Raw genomic sequence first — 12,129 nt, 5'->3', positions numbered from 1 at the left:
GAGGAGGGTTTAGACATTGTTTTCAAGAAATTCATTTAAAACAGACATCTCTTTTATTATGGGTCTATAAAGGGTTATTTAATATATCTATTTAATGTATTAATTTAAAGTACCTGCAAACTGGAGAAAAATCTTCAACTCTGGATGTTTGTGTGTCATCCATGATGAAGCTGAACAGTTGAAACAGTCTGATCTCCACTGACACTGGATGTAAATGACGAACAAACACTAAACTAAAGTAATTAAACTTAATTAAACATCTTTATCAATGATCTGATCATGAGAGTTGGAGGTAAATAGATAATGACATCGATGCGTTCACTCAAAAAAGTAATTTGAAAAATCATCACATAGCCTAACTTACAGCACGATACACAAAAGAAACCCTGTTCCTTTACTACAGGATGAAAAATGTCAAACACGTCCTTTCAGAAAAAAAGTATTAATGTGGACGTCACCTGTAAAGGGCCTCAAGACATAAAAAGTCCCCTTGATCCATATTTAGTCTAGATATCCAACCGATTCACAAACTCCTCCATCTTTTCCATCAAGTAGCTAGTACACACATTCCTGTCTACGGTTTTATAAAAGTTTCTGTGAAATACTTACTACTATTTTGTATCGGAACTTAGGAATCGACTGTCTGATTACATGGCGAAACATCAGCTTCCCTTTCAAGGGAACTCGAGCTGCGTCGAGACTAGTGTTGTTTTTGGCGGCCTGTTTTACTTTTAGTTTTAGTCTAGTCTTTGTGTCAAGCTGTCGTTTTAGTTTTTATTAGTTTTAGTCACGTTCATACTCTTTTTAGTCTAGTCTAGTTTTAGTCGACGAAAACTGATGACATTTTAGTCTAGTTTTAGTCGACGAAAACTGATGACATTTTAGTCTAGTTTTAGTCAATGAAAATTGTATTTTATTTAGTAATGCAATTCTATTTAACCCAGTCAATATAGTATTTCAAACAAGGTTATCTTATTATATTTAGGGCTGTGTCGGTGGCAGTTTGTTGGTAATGGACCAACTACCAGCGGTGGTTGGGGGGGTTGTTTAAAAAAAATAAAAAATAAAAACTCGTTTTATATTTCCACACAAAGACGCGTGATATAGCCTACCACAATGCGCTTTGAGAGGGATGTGGGGCACGAGCAGGAAAGAGTCCATCGATCTCTTTTCTGATATCTTCATGTTTTCAACTTGATGTAAAATGGTCTGAAGAGCGAATTTTATCCTCCACAAGGGCGAGATATTTAAGCTATGTTTGAGATTGCGCTGCCAGAGAAAGTGAAACAAAAAAATCACCCGCGCGTGTGAAACGCGCTTTACAACTAAACTTGACGCGCCTTACATGTCTAATAACAAGCACAAACTGTAGAATTTGACATGCAAGTACAAATGTAGGCTATCTGTCCTACAGCATTTTCTACTTTACCACAGTAAAGAATACGAATATAATAGGCCTTATTAAAAGCGAACCAATGAAGAAACGTTTATAATCCCCTTAGAAAATGGGTGAGACGTGAGTGAAGATTTGGGAAAAGAAAGAGATTCCATGCAGGGATGAGTCACGTTTTTTGAATATTCGATTAGTTTATTTAATTATAGAATATCGAATAGGTTGTGCGATTATTCTTTAAAATAAACTCCATGTTTTCTGTGCTGATGCGGTGGTGACGCGTTCATGTAACCAGAGGGTGACGATTATGAATGTGTCAAATATATCAATGAGACATTTTAATGGAATAACTAATGGAATAATATTGTTAAATTTGCTGATAATCGGGTGACCAGATCGCAAACCAGAATTTAAAGCCGACAAAGCTATGGGTTCACGCCATAGACAGTAGCTATATAAACGGGTTCACGCACAACTCTCTCATTCGTCGTGACGTTATAACATTTCGTCTAGTCTCGTTTTGGTCAACGAAAATGAAGAGACATTTTAGCATAGTTTTTATTTTGTTAAACCACATTTAGTCTCGTTTTTATTCGTCAACGATATTGCATTATACATTTATTTTAGTCATCGTCACATGACCAGCATTTACGTTGCGTCTCGTCTCGTTTTCGTCAGGTGATAAAGGTTCGTTGACGACAATATTTCGTCATAATTTTCGTTGACGAAAGCAACACTAGTCGAGACGCGGTGGGAACGCCCTGCGTGATTGCGTCGTGAAGCACGTGTATAACCAGTCCAATGGAAAGACGAGACGTAATAGGCGGGTGAGATGGTGCTCGATGCAGAGCCAAATGGGAGGAGCTAGAGCTCGAGCTCCCCCTTTTCTGGAGCTCCAGCTCCACCTTGCTAAATTTAGTGAGCGGGGATTCGCTGCAGCGTCAAATGGGAGGAGCTAGAGTTCTAGCTCACCCTTGCTGGATCTAGTGCGAGTTCAACCGTGATGGAGGAAGGACAAGTTTGTTTTGATGCGCAAGATGCTGGCATACATCATATTGTATTTTTCTCTAATATTTGTCGTGATTGATTAAATATTTATCGTTTCTGTGACAAACGCGTAAAAACACCTAATAAGAACATTGCTCACACTGTGTGTGTGTGTGTGTGTGTGTGTGTCTGTTTCTAAAAACGGTTGAAACGTATCTAAGTAGCCTATTATTTTATCTTTATAACGGTTTCGTTGTTTTCCTCACTTTTAAAGCTGCTTTGGACAAAAGCGTCTGCTATGATTATGTAAATTACTAGACTTAAAAGGCAATGTGAAAGCTTAGATAGTGCACCCCTATTTATTTTTTGTCCACCGCATTTACGTGTGTGTTATTTGTGAATTAATCTAAATCATCTGATTAATTTATGAAATAAAAAATAATAAGACTAGGTACCTAATCTGCCCTTTTTGTAGAAGTAAAAGCATACTCCAACAGGCCAGTTGTAATTATTATTATTTTTAATTATATGTAGTTATTTTTAAATTAATTAAACTAAAGAAATAAGAAATAAAAATTTCTCAAATAAAAATGTATATTTACTGTACCAAACACCACTTTCAATACACAATAGTCACCATACTTTATTAAACAACACTTTATTGGAGGACAAAGCATAAAGTTGATAAAGTAGCATAAAGAAAAATGCGATTCAAGATAAATAAAAATGTGTCTTCAAAAATACGTTACCATCATATGAATCCATTCACAGCTGCTGAAGCCACAAAACGAGTGCCAGAGAATCATATTCAGTCACCTACAGAAAACAGATTTGATATTGTGTTGGAAAATAATGATTCATTATCACAGCTAAACTGGTTTCTTGCTCTTCCCTGTACGTCTCTATCATGTTCGTGTTCTTCTTCCTCGTCTAAACAGTTTGTTCAGTTGAAGAACAGAAGATGTGATCACTGATGTGGTGTAGCTTTTTCTCAACCAGAGGAAGAAGTCTCAACATCCCATTGTCAGGCGTTCTCCAGTGCTGGTCTGAAAGTAAAACAAAAAACACAAACCATTCAAATGAAGTTGTTTAATGGACAGTCGGGTCAGCTTATGTTCTGCGTTATTTAAAGCAGTGATGGTTTACTCTGGCCCTCAGCGTCCACTGTCCTGCAGATTTAGCTCCAACCTCAAACCCTCCTGCCTATTGTCTATAAGTAAACCTGAAGACTTTGGTTCAAATTTTCAGATGTGCTCGATTAGGGTTGGAGGTTAACTCTTAATTAACCTCAAAAAGTAGAATGCAAAGGGCCAGAGTTGCCTGTTCCTTACATAAATTTACAAAGCAGCAGTCAGTACATTATATAATATACACATTGAAGTGTTATATATACACATTTAGCTCCTAAACTCTGGAATGGCCTTCCTGATATTGTTCGAGGCTCAGATTCGCTGTCCCAGTTTAAAACTAGATTAAAGACACATCTCTTTAGCCAAGCATTCACATAATACTTACCTTTTATACTACAGTTGAATCAGATTGAATGCATTAATATTAGGAACAGCAGCTACGCTAATTATTTCCCATCTGCTTTTCTGTTGTTATCTCGGGACGCTAGTCCCGAGGTAAATAGAGTACGTCAGCTCCAGTTTGTATCCAGCCTCTCATGGAAACTTCAGATGCCCCAACACCCATGCAGAGACGACTCTAAGCCCGTGAGGAGACGACTCCACGCCCGTGAGGAGACGACTCCACGCAGGCGATATGTTATGCCCTAAATTAATGCATGATTAACTAACTGTATTTTTCTATGTACCTTTTTTTGAAATGCACTTTCTGTAAAGCTGCTTTGAGACAATATGTATTGTGAAAAGCGCTATACAAAAAAATTTGAATTGAATTGAATTGAATTGAATATAGTATTGCAGCACATAATATAAGCGAAGTACTGAACAAAAACAGTTATATCAACAGCAACCTATTTTAAAAGATTTTTAAGAAAGGCATGGTCTCTTTTGAGCCTTTGCCAGTGATGCTTGATTTCTTTCCAGACAACATACTCTTCTGTGAATTGTTTCAAGAGCTTCACTTGGTCAAAAACCAAGTGATAACCTGTACAATGTAAAATTGTCAACATCACAGTAAATTGACCGGTGTTGATTTTCCAGTGTTACAATAAAGTATTAAAATAAAGTGTTGAATCAACACTAAACAGATTGGGTTTAACACCAGAAGTGTCCATTTTAAATAAGAGTTGGTGTCATTTTGCGTTGTTGCAAACATAACTCTCTTTTAGAGTTAACCAAGCCACACCTCCGTTTACGTGCAACCGTCGTTTTGACTGAACCAGAGTCCAGACCACATGCGAACGCCATTTTACTTGTGGAAGAGTCAAGCGTGGGGTAAGTCTAATACTTTAACTTGATAGTAATACAGATAAATCAGACTGTAAATTGATTTCAATGTATACAGTTTATTAGTTTAATCTATTATTCGATCACAAATCACTGTAATAATGAATAATTAACATTAGACAGCCAACGAGCTCTGACGTCTGATTTTTGTATTTTGATTTTTGCCAATGTCATGCCACTTTATAAATTATGTAAAGGTAGTAAAGCCTCGATTAAGCTTAGTTTTGTCTATCATCACGTCTCGCGCACTGTAATTGTTTTTATGCACGTTCACAGGCATTTTCTTTCTGAGCACACTCGACAAAGCCTAAAGTTTTGCGCGCGCGAAGCACAGGCCATTTTACAAGGTTAACTGTTGAATTTCTAGAGTGTTCTACCAGTAACGTTAAATTGGCCTATCAGGAAGATCACTGGACTAAAACTAATTGTTATGATTTTAATTTGAATATTCTTTCGTTGACCGTGGTTCTGTGATAGTCGTGGTTCTGAACTGTGGTAACGTTAAGTTTATCATGTTGTGAAATGATTGATCTGCGTGGTATTATTTTCTGCCAAATATGGGTGTCAAACGCAATTAATTTTAAATTTTGTAGTGAATTAAAGCTCTCAGTTGCCTTTTAAGGAACGAAATCCAATAATATTTGTTAGTGTTCGCTCTAACACTGTGTGGAACACTCGTCGTGAAATATAGGTAACGTTAGAAATAAGGCACAGCTCTTCACTCATCTCCCTAGGGCTGAAAAATGTAGTCGACATTATCGATAAACGTCAAAACAGATATTGTCGACAGATATTTTCAACTAATAACGCCTGCAATAATGCGGTTTAACCATTGGGACGCTGTAGTGCAAGGCTGTATTGCAGCTGATGCAATAGAAGATGGCGGTTGAAGCTTTTAATGGTGCTGCTTTATTTAATATAGATTTGTGAGGCCAAGATGGCGGCGGTGTAGGTGGTAGTGTTTCTTTGCTCTTCAGGGAAATAAAGGTGAAGTGGTGATATAACCTATTAATCGGACTGGTGATAACGTGAAAAAAATACGTGAAAACGTTATATGATTCTGATTTGACATCTTTATGCATGGGAAAAAGAGGCAAGAAGAAAGTTAAACAAGTTTGGCTTGACACCATGTCTTCCGACGCATCTGGCTCAACTGATCAATTTGAGAATTCAGCATCAGCCTCGAGTAGTGATGGATTTAAACTTAAGAAAGATACCGAATCACAGTGGTTTGACACATGTCCAAATTTTGACAATGAGGTTGTCACATCCCTCTCGGATACTCCTCAGAGGCCAGCTGCTAAAAAAACTAAACGCGCAGAATCTAACGTTAGTGGAAACGGGAATGAGAATGTCTTGGCGGCTATTCGTGAGCTTGATTCTAAATTAGACAAAACGTTCCAGAAGATTTCGGCGATTGAAACTACCACCGAGGCAACTTCCAAACAAGTCAAAAGTCTAACAGCGACGGTACAACAGCTTATTTTGGATGTTGGCGTGCATAAAGAGGCTCTCGATCATATGGAATCTGAGGTCCACGCTCTGAGAAAGGAAAACAAATCACTGAAAGCAAGTGTACAGGAGTGTAGACGTTACAGTTGGCGATGGTTTCTAAAGTTGCACGGCGTTGCGGAAAAAGACAATGAGGATGTCCGAAGTGTGGTCCTCAACATCTTAGGGAAGATTGCTCCTGGAGTCGGAGACGGGCTACAGGACAGTGTCGATGTCGTTCATCGTCTGGGTCCGAAGCGAACGGATGGAAAGACCAGATCGATCATAATTCTCTTCTCACAGCGCCGCATTCGTGACATCATTTGGAGTGCTGCTAAAGGTTGCAAGTTTCTAACTGACAATAAACTGCGTCTCTCGGAGCCGCTGTCTCCTGAAGATAGAGCAGCGCGGGATAAGCTGTGGCCTCTTGTGAAGAAGGCAAGGGAGGAGGGCAAGAAGGCAACCTTTCGCAACTCATTTGCTTTGATTGATGGGAAACAAATCTTCTATGCTGATGTCGTGTAAGCCAAGCTGCTGCTCGCACTGGTTACTTTTCTCATGCAAAAATCGAAAAGATGAAACTTGACGACTAACAATATAAACTGTGCAAAAACTTTTAAGTTGTGCACAAATAGGAACTATTTTTGTTCTTCTTTAATTATTGTTACCTTTACTATTAATCTCCTTATTTGTTTATCACCTCGATAACATGTGCTTTGGTTATTATCCACCTATCCCTTTACATTCTGGTAGCTAGTCTAAAGAAAGTAACTTTTTTGTTGTTTTTTCTCATTTTGTTTAGGGGTTCTTGTTATGGAGTATTCGTTTAACTCCTTGTCGGTTGTAACTTTAAAGGTTAGAGGTTTGCGGGACAATCTGAAAAGAAAAGCAATTTTTTTGTTTTGTAAAAGAAGTGCAGCTGATCTTATCTTTCTTCAAGAAATTCATTCAGGGGAAACAGATGTTAAATTTTGGAGAACGCAAACAATTTAATAATAGTATCATCAATCTTACCAAAGAATTATTTACCGGATCAACCAGAGATTATAAAAAAAAACTGGGAGTTCTTTAAATATAAAGCTAGATATATTGCAGTTAAAAGAAGTAAGGAACTTAAAAATATTAAACATAAAACCGATTCAGAGTTGGTTAATAGACTTAATGTTTTACTAGCTAAAGATAAGATTACAGAAGAAGAAGATATGGAAATAAAAAAAATTCAATCTGGAATTCGACAGAGCTTATTTAGAGATGGCCAAAGGTGCATATATTAGATCTCGAGTGAAATGGCTTGAGGAGGGGGAGAAGAATTCTAACTATTTTTTTGCCCTGGAAAAAAGAAACGGTCAGAGGAAAGCTCTTTCAGCGCTTAACATCGATGGAGTTACCTCTAAAGACCCTAAAGAAATATCATAATTTGTTAGCAAATTTTACAGCAATCTTTATACATCTGAATTTAACTATGACAGCTGTGAGAAATTTATTAATACAATTAAACACCGTATACCAATTATTGATCGTGAGTTTAGTCGAATTTGTGACGCTGATTTGTCAATAGAGGAAATTAATCAAGCTCTGCACTCAATGAAAATAGGTAAATCCCCTGGTATTGACGGGCTTTCAGTAGAATTCTATCTTCACTTTTGGGAGTTTATTAAATTGCCTTTATTTCATATGTATAAGGAATGCATCAGTCAGGGAGAGATGACCTCTACAATGAAACAGGGAGTTATGTGTGCACGCATGCGCGGAGTTGAGTAGACGGTGAGGACACTGAGCTCTGACAATTAGTCTAAATACATTTACATTTACATTTAGTCATTTAGCAGACGCCTTTCTCCAAAGCGACTTACAGATTAGGACAAAATTCAGCGAGTCATCATAAAGAGGCAAAAGCAACAACAACGCAAGAAGTGCTCAAAGTACGAAGTTCAGGTATTATTCAGAGTAGCATAAGCCTGATAAGTGATGTTACAAAGGGAAAGGAAAACTTTTTTTTTTTTTTTTTTTTTTTTTTTTCTATAAGGTTAAGTGCTCACGGAAGAGATTGGTTTTCAGCTGTCTTTTGAATGTTGTCAGGGATTCTGCATTCCGGATGAGGGTGGGGAGAGCGTTCCACCAGCATGGAACTGTGAATGAGAATGTTCTGGAAAGTGATTTTGTGGCTTTCTGTGATGGAACCACGAGACGTCGCTCGTTGACCGATCGTAGGTGTCTGGTAGGGATGTAGACTCGTAGGAGTGAGTGAAAGTAGGAGGGAGCTGAGCCTGTGATAGTTCTGTAAGCAAGCGTCAGTGCCTTGAACTTGATGCGAGCAGCGAGAGGTAGCCAGTGCAGAGAGATGAACAGAGGAGTGACGTGGGCCCTCTTGGGCTCGTTGAAGATAAGACGAGCTGCAGCATTCTGAATCATCTGTAGGGTTTTGGTTGCACATGCTGGAAGTCCAGCCAGAAGAGCATTGCAGTAGTCAAGCCTAGAGATGACCAGGGCCTGGACGATGAGTTGTGTTGCATGCTCAGTTAGGAAAGGCCTGATTTTCCTGATGTTGTGCAGTGCAAACCTGCATGATCGAGCTGTCTTTGAAATGTGATCTGTGAAGGTCAGCTGGTCATCAAACGTTACTCCAAGATTTCTGACCGATCTTGATGGGGTGATTAATGATGACTCTAGCTGGATGGTGAAGTCGTGCTGTAGAGACGGATTGGCAGGGAGGACGAGAAGCTCAGTCTTTGCCAGGTTGAGCTGCAGGTGATGTTCCTTCATCCATGTGGAGATGTCCGCCAGACAGCTTGAGACCCGTGCAGCTACTGTGGGATCATCTGGTTGAAAGGAGAGGAAGAGCTGCGTGTCATCAGCATAGCAGTGGTAGGAAAAACCGTGTGCCTGTATGATGTGTCCCAGTGATGTGGTGTAGATGGAGAAGAGGAGGGGACCAAGAACTGAACCCTGGGGAACCCCTGTGGTCAGCTGATGTGCTCTGGATACCTCACCTCTCCATGCGACCTTGAAGGACCTACCTGTGAGATAGGACTCAAACCAGTGGAGTGAAGTTCCTGTGATGCCCAGTGATGAGAGGGTGGACATAAGGATCTGATGATTCACCGTGTCGAAGGCAGCAGACAGATCCAGGAGAATGAGGACTGAAGATTTGGAAGCAGCTTTTGCGATCCGTAGGGCTTCTGTGACTGACAGTAATGCAGTCTCAGTTGAGTGTCCTTTCTTGAAGCCAGATTGGTTGACATCCAGCTGGTTGTTTAGAGACAAGAAGGATGTTAGTTGGTTGAAGACAGCTCTTTCAAGTGTCTTCGCAATGAATGGTAGGAGAGAGATAGGTCTGTAATTGTCTACAAATGATGTGTTTAGCGTTGGTTTTTTGAGCAGTGGAGTAACCCGAGCCTGCTTGAATGCTGTAGGGAAGGTGCCAGTATGGAGGGATGAGTTGATGATGTGTGTGAGTGATGGTAGAAGTGTGGGAGAGATGGCTTGTAGAAGGTGTGAGGGGATGGGGTCAAGCGGGCAGGTGGTAGGGTGACTGGAGAGGAGAAGTGTAGATACTTCTTCCTCGGTTAGCGAAGAAAAGGAGGACAGAGGGATATTGGCTGTGGAAGGGGTCGGTCTGGGTTCCTGTGTTTGTGGAGCTGAGAATTGACTGCTGATAGCTGTTGTTTTCTTGGTGAAGAAGTGCGCAAAATCGTCAGCAGTTAAGGAGGAGGCAGGTGGTGGTGTAGGTGGACAGAGGAGAGAGTTGAATGTCTTGAAGAGTAGTCGTGTGTTGGAGGAGCTGTTGATCTTGTTGTGGAAGTATGAAGATTTTGCAGCATGAACATCGACAGAAAAGGAGGAGAGGAGAAATTGATACATACTCAGGTCAGATGCGTCTTTTGATTTGTGCCATTTCCTCTCCGCTGCCCTGAGTTCGGTCCGGTGTTCCCGAAGAACCTCAGATAACCAGGGGTTAGAGGGAGTAGCGCGTGCTGGCCTGGAGGAGAGGGGGCAGATAATGTCTAGAGAAGAGATTAGAGTGGAGCATAAGGTGTCCGTTGCGGTATTCACATCCAGAGATGAGAATTGTGAGGGTGGGGGAAGAGAGGATGACACGGCAGAGGAAAGATGGGAGGGGGAAAGTGAGCGCAGGTTTCGTCTGAAAGTGACTGGTGGTGGGGGTGGTGGGGCCGGGGTAGAGAGTTGTAGACTGAAAGTAATGAGGAAATGATCTGAAACGTGGAGAGGTGTCACCAGGATGTTTTCTGTGGTGCAGTTGCGTGTGTAAACCAGGTCCAGTTGGTTGCCTGATTTGTGAGTACCTGTGGTGATGAGTCGTTTGAGATCGAAAGAGGCTAGGAGTGAGGTGAAGTCTGTTGCATGTGGCTTTTCGAGATGAATGTTGAAGTCACCGAAGACTAGAAGTGGGGTGCCGTCCTCAGGGAAAGTGGACAGCAGCACATCCAGCTCATCTACAAAGTTACCCAGCTGACCTGGGGGGCGATAAATGACTACAATATGGATTTTAATGGGAGTTGTAAGTGTAATAGCATGATATTCAAATGAGTTGTTGTTGCATAGAGAAGAGAGCGTGGAGTATTTGCAATTGTTAGAAACGAGAAGCCCTGTACCCCCACCTCTCCCAGACTGGCGCGGGGAGTGGGAGAAGGAGAAATTGCTAGAGAGAGCAGCAGGGGTTGCTGAGTCTTCTGGACGGATCCAGGTCTCAGTCAGCCCCAAGATACTAAGAGTAGAATGAGATGCAAAGGCTGGAATGAAGTCAGCTTTATTGACTGCTGACTGACAATTCCATAGACCCACGGAAAGAGAGAGAGGAGTGTGTGAGGATGTGAGGATGGGACGCAGATTGGCAGTATTGCGCTGTCTATTGCGCGTGATGAAAGGACGTTGCCGAGAGATAACAGGAATGTATTGAAAGCACATGTTGATGAAGGTGAAGAATAAGATAAGTAGAGGGAAAAAGAAGGGAAGAGGAGATACTTAAGTGCCTTTCTGGTGTCCTTGCTCGGTGGAGTCGCGCAGGTAGAGTCGCTGGTCTTTACCCGAGTCGGTCTTCACACGAGGAGGCTGAACACGAGAGCTGAATGCTTCCGCTGACGCTTCCGCGGCAGCGTGCAAATTACACAGATATACAGATAATGCTCTCACCGCTTGAGTGAGTACAGCTGTTTCGTTCGGGCAATTAAGTCAATAACGGCAAAATGTGTCAAATCTAAAGTGCTAGGAGCAACGGCTTAAGTTACGTGCAAATTAGGTTGCTATAAACAGTTCGTGCAGTGTGGTGCTTAACTTACGGCAAGAGTGACCAAAATATAAGTTTGCCACCAATAAAGACTCTATGCTGTGTTATGTCTCCTAAGAAGTCTAAAGTACAGCCGAAACAAGGTGAAGAAGCGTCTCAGCAAGTGGGAGCAAGTAACATGGCGGGTGAGGAGTGTAACGTGCTGGAGCTTCCAGCCCTCATACGTAATATAATGCGAGAGGAGTTGAACGTGGTGGTGGATAAACTAAATAACCTCGCGAAAGACAAGTGTAGCGTGTCACACGTGTCTAGCGTAACATTCAATATGGGCCGATTGATCAGAAGGTAGATTCGACTACTGAAGAGAGGAAGACGGCACAACAGGTGAGTGAACAGTCAATACAAAGTCTTGCTTCTGGTTCAGTTTGATTTTGTATTGGAAGAAAATGTACTTTTGCTCAAATTGTATGAATCACAAGGGTAAACAATTAAAATACAATAAATGATAATATTCACACTCTTCTTGTTATTTCTTTCAGATTCGTGGACTCAGATTTGGACAGCAGTAACGAACACTTTCGACTCTTATTGGATCAAAA

The 12,129-nt window shown here is 40.8% G+C and overlaps 1 protein-coding gene across 1 annotated transcript; it reads right to left on the bottom strand.

Annotated features, from left to right (window-relative positions):
- Positions 1 to 9,258: 9,258 nt before the first annotated feature.
- Positions 9,259 to 11,548, bottom strand: LOC309510073 (uncharacterized protein). Its single transcript, XM_082191171.1, has 2 exons — positions 10,149 to 11,548; positions 9,259 to 9,531 (listed from the first exon to the last, which is right to left on the bottom strand). The coding sequence occupies exons 1-2, from the start codon at positions 11,209 to 11,211 to the stop codon at positions 9,488 to 9,490; spliced, it is 1,107 nt and encodes a 368-aa protein (XP_082047297.1). The 5' UTR covers positions 11,212 to 11,548; the 3' UTR covers positions 9,259 to 9,487.
- Positions 11,549 to 12,129: the final 581 nt, after the last annotated feature.

The sequence above is a fragment of the Leuciscus leuciscus genome (genome assembly GCF_965113295.1).
Source record: "Leuciscus leuciscus genome assembly, contig: SUPER_11_unloc_10, whole genome shotgun sequence".
Lineage (NCBI taxonomy): Eukaryota > Metazoa > Chordata > Actinopteri > Cypriniformes > Leuciscidae > Leuciscus > Leuciscus leuciscus.
This window is presented reverse-complemented; position numbering and strand designations above follow the sequence as displayed.

What these genes read in the sequence shown, in the direction of transcription:
- LOC309510073 (XM_082191171.1), bottom strand. Translation starts at nt 11,211, where the DNA reads ATGTGCTTTCAATACATTCCTGTTATCTCTCGGCAACGTCCTTTCATC. An exon ending in AAAAGACGCATCTGACCTGA is followed by an intron (nt 9,532 to 10,148) that starts GTATGTATCAAT and finishes CTAAACAACCAG; the next exon opens with CTGGATGTCAACCAATCTGG.